The sequence below is a fragment of the Lissotriton vulgaris genome, chromosome 2_1, assembly GCF_964263255.1.
Source record: "Lissotriton vulgaris chromosome 2_1, aLisVul1.2, whole genome shotgun sequence".
Classification (NCBI taxonomy): domain Eukaryota; kingdom Metazoa; phylum Chordata; class Amphibia; order Caudata; family Salamandridae; genus Lissotriton; species Lissotriton vulgaris.
In genome coordinates, this window is record NC_141687.1 from 471343055 (window position 1) to 471359784 (window position 16730).

The 16730-nt window shown below is 44.0% G+C and overlaps 1 protein-coding gene across 4 annotated transcripts in view; it reads right to left on the reverse strand.

The window, feature by feature from the left end:
- The window catches only part of STAT1 (signal transducer and activator of transcription 1), a 590542-nt gene that overhangs the window by 366946 nt on the left and 206866 nt on the right, over positions 1–16730 (reverse strand). For all 4 annotated transcript variants that reach the window (XM_086955384.1, XM_086955383.1, XM_086955382.1 and 1 more), the window contains exons 12-13: positions 5763–5792; positions 5583–5676 (exon numbers count right to left, since the gene is read on the reverse strand). In XM_086955384.1, coding sequence (XP_086811510.1) covers positions 5583–5676; positions 5763–5792 — 124 coding nt within the window. The remainder of the gene's footprint in view (positions 1–5582; positions 5677–5762; positions 5793–16730) is intronic.

The window sequence follows — 16730 nt, forward strand, 5'->3', positions numbered from 1 at the left end:
CCCATTTGCCCTGAGCAAGTGACCAGGAGGCCAGCTCACACAGCCGCGTGGCCTGCTAGCCAGCAGCGAGCATCCGAAGGACCACTGCCTCTCATTGGATAACATCGGGTCTAACTACCTCTGCACCCGGCTGCCCGTGTGCCGCTGAGGGTGTACCAACTGTACCTACCTGACCCTGGGATACCCCGGAGTATATGCCCAGAACCTTAACTCTGCCAGTCGAGTACTTACCTAAAAGCCGATAACTCACTTTTCTTCCATAGGCTAATATTGACTGGTTTCACTCAGAATTTCTTCTAAGTGGGAGTTTTGGAACTTTAACATATTCACCTAAAATCAGCCGAACAACAAATTCCGACTTACTCACCTGTTATCAGGAGAGACCTCAGTGCTGCATCTTTTAGTCCAGCAAAAACCCTGAAAAGTAATTTTAACCGTACTTACCAGTAACCTGAATTTTCTTCCATAGGAAGCCATTGTCTGTTTTTCTGTGAAATTTCTTCTAAGTGTCGATTTTTGCAAACTACAAATATTCTTTAAAAATCGTACCAACTACCAAAACGTAATTGCTTACCTGTTTCAGATAGATGTCCCAGTGCTGAAACAAGGAGTCCAGTACTGGATTACAAAAGTAATGTGAATCTACTTTACCTGCCACTTGAATTTCCTTCCATAGGATAACATTGGTAATTTCAACTGAAAAAGTTTGTGTGTCAACTTTTAAACTACAATAATATTCCTTAAAAATCACTACTTTAACCAAAACGCTTTTACTTAACTGTTTACAGTTCATGTCCCAGGACTGAATCCGGGATCCAGTCCTTTGGATAGAAAAGTAAACCACAGGTGATTAATTGTATTTAACTGAAAATTCCCACTGAGCTCAATGTTTCATGGTGTTTGAAATTGTGTTGCCTACTGCAACAAACTATAACTATTGTATTCAAAGAGACTAATGCCTATTTGAAAAGTATTTAATTGAAGTAATCTATGCTGAGAAAGTATATTTTGATACCTAGTTGGTTCTAAAACAAAACAATTGGCCTAGAGTTCAGTTCTTGAGTGTATGAAAACTTTTGCTGACTAAGTGTGTACAACAAATGATTTGCACTGTCCTCTGGTACTGCCTTACTGCTCGACCAAGCTACCACTTTGGAAAGTAAGGCTATATCTAGTTTTAGCCTCTGCCATACCTCTAGAGACTGTGGACTCTGTGCACACTACACCTTACTTTGGTTTGGTATATACAGAGCCACTTTCTTACGGACAAGTTATGATCTCTGGAGCCCAGCAGTATGTCTGGTCAGAGCTTTGGTGGCCGGAATCATGTGTGCCACCTCTCATAATTTAATTCTACTAGCACATCACACCACTAGCAGTTGCCTTTTCATTATCTGCACCCTCAGGAAGATGTCTCCTTTTATTCCTGAGGTACTTCACAAATTAATGGTAAGCACGTTGGTCACTTCGCAGTTAGATTACTGCAATGCTATGTACCTTAATATCAACAGTTACTCTCTGAACAAGATCCAAGATCCAGATGGTGTAAAATGCAGCTGAAGGAAGGCCTTCGAACCTTGCACTGGCTACCAATTAGGAAGCGCGCGACCTTTAAGTCACTTAGTATAGTAAACCTAGCTCTTCATGGCAAAGGATAATTGGCCATCAGGTCTAACTTTCATTTGTAAAGGCCGACCAGACACTCCAGATCAGCCTCCAAAAAGAAAGTTAAAGTTCCTAAATTTCAAAGACAAGATGGAGCGCACGCTCATACTCTGTGGCAACTGCCAAGTTAAGGAATACCCTGCCAAGTTACATTGCTGAGAATGATACTTTGGTTGTTTTTTGCGACATTTAAAAATGTGGCTTTTAAAGCAGTTTAAAGTGCTTTTGATGTATCCCTGTAACATATATTTGTAATCAGTGCTGGTGTAGGACTTATTCTCCTAGATCTCTTAGTCAATTTGTATTTCTTTCACTCTTTTTAGTTTTTGCGGTTTCTGTTACATCTTGCCTTGTCTCATTGGGGCGGTTTCTCTCTGATAGGGTTCCAGATTTCTTTGATGCATTGCATTGATTCTCTCGGGTTAAGATCGCTTTATAAATCTCTTTATCATTCCATTTCTTTATTTCATTTATACCAACAGGTAAAATTGAGGCAGTCGCAGGTAGGTAAAAAGGCAGATTTTAAATTACAAAGCCCACAAACAAGTCAAATTGAGGCAGTCACAGGTAGGGGAAAATCACTTTTAAAGTTTGGGGGAATAAACAGCACTGTCTCAAAGGAGCAAGAAAATTTCCATGAGAATGCTAAAGACACAAAAACTTATTGTGTATGGAGAGTCGAGAGTTTAACAGGGATGGTTCAGCTCTAGATCCATGAGGTTAGTAATGGAATGGGACCACATCTGAGGCACTCTTGAAGAGCATGTCCTTTTTTCTGAAATGCCAAAGGTTGTACGGTATTTCTCACAAAAGGTCTCAGGGACGTTAGTCAGCAAGATCAAATATGTAAATGACTCTTAATCCTTAAAACAGCCTGCCAGGAAATAGGTCCTAAAAAGACAGAAACAGTCCTCTGTAATATCGAACTCCTCTTTTAATTATTTTTTAAGGTATGTATAAGTGTCAACTTTTTCTTTTACATTTATAATCTTCCACTAGTCTCTTGTGTTTCCAGTCTGAAGCTAGGTTACTGAAATGCTCTATTGGTGCACGTTCGTTCCTGCTACAAAAACAACATGCATGGTCGGGAACTTTATGAAACCAAACAGTTTAACGTGTCTCGGCTGTATCCCTGTAACATATTTGTAATCCGTGCTGGTGTATGCTCACTGGAGACATATACCAAGTACCCTGTTTAGGGTGAAGAGTTTCTTCAAAATAATATCTTCTTGTGTCCTGTAAGAAGGGTACCAATCCGATGTATTAGGTCTCGCCTAGCGTTGCAGCGCGCATGAGCAAGAGCTAATGTGATCAGGAGATTTCAGAAGGGGGACTTGAAGCCCCACCCATCATTTTCATTGGGTTGCGTCAGCGTTTATGCCAAACGCTGGCTTTCCATTGAAAAGGACTGGGTTGTTAGCTTCCCGGCTGTCATGAAGCTATTTCTTATCTCAAGGTGGCGTGTAATGACTGGTCATGTTTCCTTTCGCCAATTTCATGAACTCCGGCTCTTCTGTTGTTCTCTGGTTAGTGTTCCAGCTGGCACCGGGGAGGGGCAGCTCTTTCACTGCATGCGTGTAGTGACGGGTCATGTTTCCTTTCCGCAATGACGAGCGCTTGTTTCAAAATGGAACACAGATTTCATGAAATTCGGCTCCTCTGTTCTCAGTCGAGTGTTCGAGCTGGCACCGTGGGAGGGGCAGCTCTTTCAGGGCATGTGTGGGTGGCCCGTGGGCTAACCCTAAACACCACTGTGTTCTAGGGGAGGAGCAGACAGGTAAAGCTTCAATTCTAGGCCAGGGACTCACGGCCTTGTGAGCTCCACTGTCCTTGGGTCAGATTTGGAGATGGCGCACTCTGTCGGGCTTGGTGCGGCCATCACTGGAGTTTACATGTGTGTAGGATTGGGGTGTCGCTCTGTGCATCCAGCAGCTCATGGTGCGGTGACAGCTTTCTGTAGAACTGGAGTCCTTCCCAGGAGCGCAGTCCCGTCTTCCCTGGTTAGCACCTCCAGGCGAGGGAGATCGGACCGCTGATGTTTCTGCAGGGTGCCGGCCTCCTGCTGGCAGGGTCTGGGGGCTCATATTGAGCTGTAAGCGCTTGGAAGCCCCGCTGCTCAGAGCCAGGTGTGTTGGGTGTCCGCTCAGACTGTCCAAAAGTGACACTTTCCATCCCAGCTCATGTCAGGTCATAAAACCAGCATTGTTTGGTCTTGTGGATCACATCTTTGGGTGTGGCACATCTTGATAGAGTAAACAGTTTTGTTGTAAAAATGACTTTGGTCACTTCGCCATGCAAGCCTTCTCAGTATAAGCACTATGTGTACAAAGGACGTTGCCAAATTGTGTTTGTATTCCCATTCTGTGCAGATCGAGTAACACCGGGTAAACTGTTAGGATTATTTGTTTACATTTTTAACCTGAATAAAAAGTGAAACTTTGTGCTGCTTTTTTTGGGGTCAGAATCTGAGCACAGTTAAAACACATCATTGCAATGGTTTGCTGAAATGCACTACACCCACCTCATGTCAGTTCTTGAATGTCAAGTCCGTTGAGCTTACACTGGTGTTCCAAATACCCTTGTCAACCTCTTTACCCCATACTTCCCTTTACACTTGTGCGTTCCAAATACGCCTGTCCGCCTCTTTACCCCATAACTCCCGTTACACTTGTGTGTTCCAAATACCTCCATCCGACTCTTGACCCCATAGCTCCCTTTACACTTGTGTGTTCCAAATACCCCAGTCTGCCTCTTTACCCCATAGCTCCCTTTACACTTGTGTTCTAAATGCCTTTGTCCGTCTCTTTGCCCTATAGCTCCGTTTACACTTGTGTGTTCCAAATGCCCCGACCGCCTCTTTACCCCTGAGCTCCACATCCTGCCTCACCACAGTCCGCGGCACTCTGCCGCCTCTCTGCCTTGACTGTGGAATCATTTGCCGGGTGGCACCACAGACTATGCTTACGCGCCATGCCTGTGACTAGGCTGCTGTTCTGAGTCCGGCGCCCCCGCCTGCTTACATTGCCTGTCCCAAATGTGTACACAGTTTACTGCTTGTAAGTCCGTGCTCCAGGCACCACCTGCTTTTAGTGGCTGTCTCATATACATACACAGTTCACTGCTTGTATCTCCAGGATCAACGCTTACAGTTCCTTTCCAAAATGTGCACACGGTTCATTCATTGCTTGTTACTCTGTGCCCTACGCACCCGCCAGCTTTCAGTGCCTTTCCCAAATGTGTACACATTTCACTGCTTGTAACTCTGTGTTCAACACACCCGCCTGCTTTCGGTGCCTGTCTCATATACATACAGTTCACTGTTTGTGCTTCTCTGGCCAACGCACCGGCTTGCTTTCGGTACCGGTCTCATATGCTTACAATTTACTGCTTGTGATTCGCTACCCAACGCACCCACTGCTTTCAGTGCCTGTGTCATATGCATACAATTCACTGCTTGTGATTCGTTGCCCGACGCACCCGCCTGTGGGGCACCTGCCCAAGGGCACCAGACCCCTTCTCTGCAGGGACATCCAACACAGGACGCTACTGCACAGGCTCTGCTTTCTGTAGCACAGTCACTATCCAAGCTGACCACAACACTGGATAGGGTTACCACTCCTCCCTTGCTAACAACCCCCTGGGCCCCATCCAATGACATTATGGTAGCGACTGCAGACCTTAAAAAAGCATTTGCAATGCAATAGGTCTCGCATTTACGCTAGTTTGAGCTATTCGCGTTGAAAATAGCAATGCCTTTTATTTTTGTTTTCGTTTAAAAAACATAAATAAAAGGCATTGTCATTAACAATACTAATAGCTTAAACTTGTGCAACTGCAAGACCTATTGCATTGCAGATGCTTGTAATTTTAGCTTTCTAGTCAAAATGTATGCCATTTAAACAAAGTATGTTCCTTACCAAATGCCTGAACTCTGCTGCTAAGCTTCCATTGGTTGATTCTTCCATATTCATTACTTTTGTGTTGGTTCCCAATATATTAAACTTTCTGAATCTATAAACAGGCAGAAAAGGGAGATTAGTTAAATGTTGAAGTATTAGACAAATGGAAAAGTAAACAAAACAAAGCAAAGTACTTACCCTTTAACTGTGTTTTTTTCATTCACATCCCTGAAATACAAACCACAAGAATTATTATTAGAAAAGAAAAGGAAAATGCTACTTACCAGTATGCATCTGTTCTTGGCATATAGAGCTGCAGATTATCACACTGAGCATTAGATCACCACCTGGTGTTGGGCTCAGATGATTGCATGTTTTTGTCGTCTTGGAAGAAGTCTTTGTAGTCACGAGATAGGTGACTCCTCCCTAGGACGACAGTGCGCATGGGCATCGACTCAATCCTTAGATTGTTTTTCGCCATGATGGGAAAATGATGGAGTTAGTAGAAAAAAAAAAGTATATCTGAGTAAGATAGAAAGTATATCTAAGTAAGATAGAACTGGAACAGATACAGGTCCCGGGGAGGCAGTGGGCGTTTGAGAATCTGCAGCTCTACATGCCAAGAACAGATGCATTCTGGTAAGTAGCATTTTCCGTTTGAGGCATATGAGCTGCAGATCTCACACTGAGCATCGATTATACAGCAGTGTCTCCCTTAGCGGGGGTCACCTGTATGAGTTGCAGTATTTTTAAAAAAGAACTTTGAGGACAGCTTGGCCTACATCAGCTTGCTGCTTGGCTTGCACATCAACACAATAGTGTTTAGTAAAGGTATGTCTTGTAGACCATGTTGCTGCCTTGCAGATGTCTTCTAGGGGAATGTTCCCTAAGAAAGCCATAGAGGCTCCTAGTTTGTACGTTGAGTGCACTCTAGGTGGAATTGTTAATGTACGTTTTGCTTTTTGATAGCATATTTGTATGCATTTTACAATCCACCTTGCAATTCCAGCTTTAGAGATGGGGTTGCCCTTATGTGGTGGAGAGAAAGCTACAAACAATTGTTTTTTTTCGCGAAACGATTTGGTCCTGTCAATGTAATAGAAAGGGCTCTTTTCACGTCTAGGGTGTATAGAGCTCTTTCTGCTACAGAGTCTGGGTTTTGAAAAAACACTGGCAACCGTACTGATTGGTTTAGATGAAATGGAGTAATGGCTTTAGGAAGGAATTTGGGATTTGAAGTAGTGTGGCTCACTGGTTAGAGGCGGCAGACCCGAGAGCAGAGGACGGCCCGGGACCAGGGTTCGAATCCCGGCGCGGCAGGTTTCTGGACCAGGGTCAGCGGACTCGATAATTCTCTCGCCTCGGTGCCCACTCTGATCAGCGTTCACACTCGGCAACTCTGGGCATTAGCTTGCCTCATCTTCACTAACGGCCCCACCAGACCGCCGGGGATGCCTGGTCTCACCCTGGAGATACCCATTAAGGGACCATCTCTCAGGGAAGCCAGGAAGGGTTTCGCAGCGGTCGAAGCGCCTTGGGACCCTACGGGTAAATAGTGCGCTATATAAATGCCTATACATTTACATTTACATTCTTAGGACCACTTTGTTACGGTGTAATTGTAAAAATGGTTCTTGTATAGTGAAAGCTTGAATCTCACTCACTCTCCTAAGAGGTAATAGCAACAAAGAAAGCTGTTTTCCATGCGAGGAATTGCAGTTCACTTTTGTGTAAAGGTTCAAAAGGGGGTCCCATGAGCCTGGTAAGAACAATGTTTAGGTTCCACACTGGAGAGGGTGGTGACATATGAGGAATGATTATTTTCAATCCTTTCATAAATGCTTTAATTGCAGGCACTCTAAATAATGACAGATGTTGTCTATTTTGTAAGTACTCAGCAATTGCTGCAAGATGTAGACATATAGATGAATATGCTAGATTACATTTTTGTAAGTTTAGAAGATAGCAGATGATATTCTGGATGACAGCATCCAGGGGATCCATTTGATTGTTGGTGCAGTAAATGACAAATTTTCTCCATTTTGTAGCATAGCAAGCTCTAGTAGTAGGTCTCCTGGCTTCCTTAATGATATTCATACAGTCTGGTGGCAGGTTAAGGTAGCCAAACTCTAAGACTTCAGGAGCCAGATATCCAGATTCAGTTGACTTGGATCTGGATGTCTGATGTCTCCATGGTTCTGCGTTAGCATGGCTGGGGTCAGAAACAGTCTTTGGTGTGGGACTAGAGATAGTTCGAACAGCGTTGTGAACCATGGTTGGCATGCCCATGTGGGAGCTACTAAGATCAGTGTGAAAGACTGTTGTCGTAGCTTGCACACTACTAGTGGTATTAGTGGGAGTGGTGGAAAAGCGTACGCAAATCTGCCTGACCAGTTGATTCATATCGCATTATCTTTGGACAACAGGTGTGGAAACCTGGCGGCGAAGGTTGGGCATTTTGCGTTTTCGTGTGTGGCGAACAGATCTATGTCTAGATGACCCCACTTGTGAAAGAATGATAGAAGAACTTGCGGACGTAGCTCCCATTCGTGAATCTGTCATGTCAGTCAACTTAACATATCTGCAATCTGATTGTGAACTCCTGGTAGGTGTCGGCTAATAGATATATTTTTTGTGGAATGGCCCATCTCCAAATGTACTGTGCAAGCTGGGACAATTGCAGAGAATGTGTGCCTCCTTGTTTTTGTATGCAGTACATGGCTGTCATGTTGTCCGACCGGATGAGGACAGCTTTGTTTTGTACATGTACTTGGAAGGATTTGAGTGCTATGAATATTGCTAGCAGCTATAGGTGATTGATGTGGAGCATTTTTTGTTGAGTGGTCCATCTCCCTGAATTGTATGATGTAGGAGATGGGCTACCCATCCTGTCAGAGATGCGTCTGTTGTAAGTACTATCTGTGGTACAGGTTTGAGGAACGGCCGCCCTCTGGACAAGTTTTTGGTATTCCACCTCTGCAGAGGGCGATGTGTGCAGCTGTCCACCTACTCCAGGTCTGTAAGTTGTCCTTGAGCCTGGTTCCACTGATGTGCTAGACATACTTGTAATGGACGCATTTGCAGTCTTGCATATGGTACAATAAAAATGCAAGATGCCATCATGCCTATGAGTTGCATGAACACTCTGGCTGGGAGAGAGTGTTGGTCTTGAAACCTTGTGACTAAGGCTTGAATGCTCTATATCCTGGCTGGACTGGGATAAGCTAGAGCTGTAGAAGTGTTTATGGTAGCCCCTAGATATTGATGTACATCAGAGGGCTGGAGATGCGACTTGGTGTAGTTGATTCTAAACCCCAAGTTGTGCAATGTTTGAATTGTCTAACATTTGTGTTAGGCACACTAATTGAATAACTTGGCTTTCAAGAGCAAGTCGTCTAGATATGGGAAGACATGGATGTGTTGTCTTCTGAGATGTGCTGCTACTAGTGCTAGGCACTTTGTAAACACTCTTGGTGCAGTTGTAACCCCGAATGGAAGGACTTTGAACTGATAGTGTTGTCGTTCTAGTACAAACCTTAGATATTTCCTGTGAGAAGAATGTATGGGAATGTGGAAGTAGGCGTTCTTGAGATCTAGTGTAGTAAGGAAATCGCCTTGTTGCAACAATGGGAGCACTTGTAAAGTGATCATGTGAAAATAATCTGAGTGTATATACAGTTTGAGGGGCCTGAGGTCGAGAATTGGTCTTAGTGTCCCGTCCTTCTTGGGCATTAGGAAATACAGTGAGTAAACTCCTGTCCCTTGATGTTGTAATGGAACTATCTCTATTGCGTCTTTTTGAAGCAATGAGAGAACCTTTTGTTTGAGCAGCGCAAGATGTTCTGTGGACATTGGACACTGTCTGGGTGGTATATGTGGAGGGGTAGCTGTAAGTTCTAGGCAGTAACCATACTGGATAATCGGTCTTAACCACTTGTCTGTTGTGATGGAATTCCAGACATGTAGGAACTGTGTTAGTCTCCCCCTACAGGAGTTGAATGCTGTTGGGGGAGCGCAAGGAAGTCACTGTTTTGTGGTGGGAGAGGTTCGATTGTTGTCATTACCTCGACCTCTTCCCTTGTTGTTGTTTCCTCTGTAGCCTCATCTAAAATATCCTCTTTTGGAGGATGTTTGTGTATTGGTTTTAAAGGAAGCTGAATTGTCTGCTCCAGCTTGTTTGTAGCCTCCTCTATAAAAGGTGCGACAAAAGGAGCCTCATGTTTGTGGGGACTGCAAAGCTCCCATAGATTTGGCAGTGCCAGTGTCCTTTTTAATTTTTTCAAGTGCTGTGTCTACAGCTGGCCCAAAAAGCTGCTGTTGGTTAAATGGCTTATTTAAGATGGTAGTTTGCACTTCTTGCTTAAAGCCTGAAATGCGTAGAAATGCATGGCGTCTAAGGAGGTCGCTAGTGTTCATGGCTCTAGATGCAGTGTCTGCTGCATCAAGTGCGCACTTGATTGATGCATTGGAGATTAGCTTACCCTCTTGGATAAGGTCATTTGCTTGTGCTTTATATTGGTCAGGTAGATGCCGTAAAAGTGTTTTTAACTGACCATAATGAGCCCTGTCATATCTTGAGAGGAGGGCTTGTGTGTTAGCTATGCGCCATGTATTGCTTGCTTGGGCAGCTATTCTTTTGCCTGAAGCGTCTATCATTTTTGATTCTTTATCAGGAGGTGGTGCTTCACCTGAGGTACAGGAGTTTGCGCGTTTTCTAGTGTTGGAAACGACTAGGGAATTTAAGGGTACCTGTCCCTTAAAGTAGGCAGGATCCCCAGGAGCAGGCCTATATTTCTTTTCTATTCTGGGGTTCATGATCCTGGCATGTACAGGATCTTTAAACACTTCTGGTGCATGCTTAATGACCCCTTTAATCATAGGTAGTGTTGGAACTGAATTTTGGGATTGTTCAAAAGTATCTAGTAAAAAATCTTATTCTGCCTCATCTGAGTGCATTATGACACCATGACAGATGGCAGCTCTATTGAGTAAGTGTCCAAACCCAATATTATCTTCTGGAGGAGATGGTTAGGATTTGAATCAGGGATCTCTGGTACATTCTGTGGGATTGGGTATTTCCAATCAGGTGGATCACTTGGGTAGTTAAAATGGTCATTTGAGTCGTCCCCTCCCCCCATAATATCATCATCATCATTATGAGGAGGTGTATGTGGTGGTGAAAAATGAGGAGGAGAATTTTGAGGTGAAAATAGGTAAAGGAAGAGGAGGTGGGATAGAGGGAGGTATAGGAGAAGACGGGTGCATAGGCGATGTGGCAGAGTCCTTCTTCACAGGTACTGGAGGTGGAGGTGCTGTATCTAACTTCCTCTTTCTGTCTGGCACAGTAGAAACATGTCCTGTGTTTGGATCAATATAGATCTTTTTCTGTCTAGGATCAGGGTGAAAAAGCTCCTCTTCCTCAGGAACCGCTTTCGGCGCCGATTTTTCGAGTTCCGTGCGTGGGTGTTGTTTTTCTTTATCTTTAGCCTTAGGAGTTGTGGCAGAGTCCTTTGGCGTAGGTCTTGGCTCCGAGGATCTTGGCTTTGGAGCCAAAGCTGGTTTAGTCGGCTTGGAAGCGTCCTTTTGTATTTTCGGAGCCATTTTTTCTTTTGGAGTCGACGGTTGTTCCTCCTCATGTACAACCTTCTTGGGTGTCGATTTTTTCGGTTCCATTAGAGGTTGTTTTGTGTGTTTAGCCTTAGGAGGTTTAAAACATCCTTTGGCGTAGTTTTTGGTGCCGAAGGTGTTGTTTTTCGGCTTGGTAGGCCGGTTCGAGGGCTCGGGCACATCGGAATCAGGCCTTGTGGGCTTCGGCACTGAAGAAGGTGTTTTCGGTGTGGGAGCGGTGTCTTCGGCTTCGAGGCGTCGGACGATGGCTTCACACTTTTAGGTTTAGGAGTGGACGGCTTCGGAGCCGGCACTTCTTTCGGTGACGATTTTGGCTTCGGTGCCAAGAAGTCTTTCTGTGTCGGTGCCGAGCCATCCTTTGGTTTTGGTGCCGAGCCATCCTTTGGTTTTGGTGCCGAACTAGCTTTTAGTGCCGATGGAAGAGGTGGAATCGGCACGTGCACTTTGCTTGGCGCCGAGGCACTAGAAGGCTTAGTTGTTTTCTTCGGAGCCGGGCTCGAAGGTGGGGCTTTCGAAGCGGGTGTTTGGTCTCAACTGGGCCCAGCGGGCGGAGTGCTGACCTATGCCTTTGGTTTGGGAACTGTATATGGTGCAGGGGTAGTAGTACTCATGCGCTGACCCGATGGAATGGAGTCATCTGAGTTGTTTGCCTCTGATACGATCTGGAGATCAGGTGAATATTCTTGGGGAACAAGCGGAACCTCTTCGTAGAAGATCTCCTCATTTCGTGTCGACGGGCCCTCCGATCCCGGATGGTTTTCTTTGAACGGAAGGATGCACAGGCTGTGCAGGTTGATTCGTCGTGTTCTGGCGATAGACAGAGGTTGCAGACCTCTTGGTGATCGCTATGTGGAAACTTTGCTCGACACACCGGGCATCTTTTGAACGGAGTTCTTTCCATGAGGTGTAGGCACCATGGAGTCGATAGGCCCAACGGCCCGCGTGGATGACTGGAATCGAACTGATGGCGTCGAAAACTCTTGTAGTCGATGTCGAAGGTAGTTTTTAGTAGTTTGAGGAAGTTTTGCGCTTCGAGGTGCTTGAAAATTTTTTTCTAGCCGGAGCGGAGAAACTTTCATCCGAACCCAGTGGCGGAAAAAAAAAACTAAGGATGGAGCCGATTCCCATGCGCAGTATTGTCCAAGGGAGGAGTCGCCTATCTCGTGACTACAAAGACTTCTTCCAAGACAACAACAACCTGTAATCATCCGAGCCCAACACCAGGTGGCAATCTAATGCTAAGTGTACAATCTGCAGCTCATATGCCTCGAACATATTTTACTTCACATAATACAACCATCAGATCCATTTGACCTCTATTCCAACAACACTTGCCAATTAAAGTAAATGAAGGACGAATTTCACTTTAATGTCAATTGATGTGTTTATGGATGTGTGTCCGTTTAGGATTTTCAAATTTGATTTCTATCTAATGCATCTCTGAGATTTCACTTACTAAAAAAAGTGTAAAACAATTTTGATCATTAACGTAAAGAATGCTCAAATGACATCTGATTTGTCGAATAAATCATGAGGAGTTGATGCATACTTTGGGTAAATCTCAATACTAATACTAAATCCATTTTTTGAGTGAATATTGACTGGCAGAATGTAGGTGTGGGACAAAGATCCACACAATAAGCATAGTCGGTGCCTTGGAACTACGAATCAACATGTCTAACATTTGCTTAAAGGATGTTTCCGAAATATTACAATATCCCAGAACTAATTAGTATGAATCTAAACATATCAGCTCTTGTTAAACAAACTTGCAATATTTAAAAGGATATTAGAAATGTGGCAAATGTCATAGAAAAGAAAAAAACAAAATGGATTTAACAGGGAAATGTTTAAACTACAGGGCAGTTGATTAGGGGTAGAGGGTGCCATAAGTGTTGCAGTAAGAGTGTTTGTTAGTAGCAACAGATCGTAATTGGCATAGTCTCACTTATAGGAGTGTCCCTTGCAACCACAATCAGTATTTATAATTCTATGAAGCATGAGAAATGAGGGGGATTTACACTAACTAAATTTTCATTTAACAAATTACTGTACCAACGGTTGAAATTGGGATTGTTCTAATTGTAGCATGTAAGTCTATCAAATTAAGCCTGCAATCAAACTTCAAAAAAATATAATGACTAAGGATCAAAACGGGTGTTTTGTCTTCCTATTGGATCACCACTAATACACTGCTGATATTTGATCAATCAGAAGAATGGTGAACTTGTTTGTCTTTAAGTCCTTTTTAAACCATTTTAACCATAAAATCATGACTAGCCATGGTAGCTGCATGTCACTGAAATGTTTCTTTCAAACTACATCTCTTCTGTTATTTTTATTAGTCTACAAATGTTAAGATATCTAGAGTCAAAAATGTTAACTGAAAATTTCCAAATCGTTTTCATTTAAAGTTTCTTCTTATAGGTTTCCCTACCTGCACTTTCAAGTTCACCACAAAAACACAGCCTTTAGAAAGAATGCCCTACTGGTTACAATACACATTTATCAGATTTCCATTAATAGACAGTGGTATATGAATATCACAGATCAATTTCAGTAGTGAGGGGCTCAGACCTGACTGCTTTGAGTGCTAGCCAGGATAAGTCTGCTAAATCACAGACCAAAGTTTTGAAGCAATGTGGTCTTTTGGATAGTCTTGCCACCTTTGAACCATTATGCAAAGGAGTCTTTTCTGTATATTAAGGACAGATTACTCATCGTAGCAAATTACGTACTCTTAAATCCTCAACAAACCTACTTTCAAACACTAGCACCCTTTCCTAGGAAGAAATAGGAGCACCTGCCAAGGCCGTAAACAAAGGGAGTCTGTAGCCTTGTCTACTGTTCTGATACTAACCAGCCCAAACTCAAATAACCTTTTCTGTTCATTTCCTCTCTGTTTACCATATTGATACGTATAAGTAGGTTTGAAAAAGAGGGAACAAAGAGCTGGATTTGAGAAAAAAGAAAGGTCATGTGCTAAGTGTATAAAAGTTATAGTGGTAAGTGACTTGTTCAGACTCTTATTTCCTTAGAATTATATACCAGTTATTGCCTACTACAAACCTACTACAAACCCCTACACATTTCATTCTTTAAAGTTCCTATGCATTCCTTGTCCAAAGTGAAAATCTGCTATACAATGGGCATCCAAATGATGACACTCACAGAAAGCAAGTGGGGTATGTAGCCAATATGGCTGCCCTAGCAACAAGCTCATTCGGAACTTGTCTCTGCTAAGTCAGACACTGCCTTGGCTACACCATGATGGAGCAAGGTTTCACATGTACAGAAACTTGCTTGTATTCAACCATCTCTAAATAACTTGTAATTAATTAATCAACATATTTTGTTTATTAACATTTGCATTACACAACATATTTAGCAATCTGGGGAAGCTTCTCTATGTGCTTTTACTAACAGTACCCAGAGTGTCCTAAAATGGCCGCCGTAAACGCGGGAACTTTACTGCGCATGTGTCTGCCACATCTACGTGGTATGACGTTCTTTGCTTTTTGGTGGGAGCTTCTTGCTTCTGCGCACTAGTGTCAGACCCTGGATTTGGTGTGGTCGACTGACCCCGGGGCTAAGCAGGTGGTATGTACTCCATGTATATGGTCCGACCATTTTCTGCTTAGAGGACAGAAGGAGGTATCAAAAGATGGAGGGAAATCCAGACCAACATGGAAAACCGTGAGACGATGGAACTCCATAAATGAGGAAGCATTGGTTGGAAGCTTGCGCAATTATACGGCACCAACCATTGGGGATGATAATATAGAGGTCACTTGTAAGAAGGTGGTGGACAAACTAACTGATACCATCGATCTAGTGGCACCAGCTAGAAAGGTGAAAGTGGGGGACAAAGGAGGGGGAGCGCCCTGGTTTAATGATTCGTTGAGACTTAAGAAACGAGCACTTAGGAAGGCAGAGAGAGCATGGAGGAGGGATTATAACTTGTCGGCACAGAGCCTATATCAGCAAGAGCTGGCCACTTATAAAAAGGCTATCCTGGCCCGAAAATCTGAATACTTTGAGACTAGAATTGAGGAATCGGATAACCCGCAGAAAGAAGTCTTTAAGGTGCTCTTGGAACTAAGGAAAAATAAGGAACAGAGGCCGGACGCCTCCTTGGAGGATTGTCAAAGATTCCAGGATTTTTTCATTAGTAAAATTGAAGATCTCCTGTTAGAGATCTTTCATGCCCCGGTACTAAATTGTTCACTACAAGTTACTCCACGTCCTCCAAAAGTTGATAATCCTTTAGAAACTTTTCCCTTGATTACAAAGGAGATGCTAGCTAGTCTTGTAGGGAGGGTAAAATCCGGCTCTCAGGTGGATCCCTGCCCCCGAAGGTTTTTAAGCTAGCTATGCCAGGGTTAGAAGAAGACGTTCTCTACCTTTTAAATAAATCTTTGAAAACGGGACAAGTACCGGTTATGCTTAAGGAAGCCCGGCTGATCCCACTGCTCAAGAAGCCAGGGGCGGACCCAAAGGTCTTAACGAATTTCAGGCCATTCTCCCAATTACCTTTCTTAGCAAAGGTTTTGGAACAGCATGTGCTGACACACCTTTCTAGACACCTGGAGGCCAATGATTTGTTAGAGCATAATGAGGCAGGCTTCAGGGCATACCACAGCACGGAGCTGGTGATGGTATCCATTCTGGACGAACTGAGGTGTAGAGCTGATAAGAAGATCCCGGGGGCCCTGGTGCTACTTGATCTCTCCGCGGCTTTTGACACGGTGTGTCATAGTCAATTACTGCTGCATGTGAGAGACTTGGGCATCGGGGGCCCGGTACTAGGTTGGCTTACCTCCTTTCTGCAAGATAGATCGCAGAAGGTGCAGCTGTCTGACCTAGTATCTACATCAGCTGCCATCAAATGTGGAGTACCACAAGGTTCGGCCCTCTCACCGCTCCTCTTTAACATCTACCTGCAGCCACTGATCTCAGCTCTCAATCAGATGGAGTGTCAAATTTTTAATTATGCCGATGACACACAGATTGTTATTCAAATAGAGGATTCCCCAGGTGCACAAGCTAGGCTGCAGAATATTCTAAGGTTCACAGTGAACTGGATGTCTGCAAACTCCCTAAATATTAACCCGGCAAAAACAGAGGTGCTGCCAATAGCCATCTCTGGCAGCCCCTGAAATGACGGGTTCTGGCCTACGGAGTTGGGCAGGACACCGGAGCCAGAAACTATGGTGAAAAGCCTGGGTATCCACATTGATAGCACTCTGTCCATGAAAAAACAGGTGTCGGGTGTGGTAGGCACGTGTGTTGGCCTATTGAAACAGCTCCGCAAGATTGCCCAACTATTGTCGTTTTCCACTTTAAGAACTGCGGTGTCAGCCATAATCCTGGGAAGACTGGACTACGGCAATGCGCTGTACATAGGGCTGCCCAAGCAACAACTTAAGAGGCTTCAGATAGTCATGAACGACGCAGCGAGACTGGTCTTTAAGAAGCCTAGGAAAACGCATGCTTCACCTCTCCTGCGTCAGTTGCATTGGCTTCCCGTTAAACAGA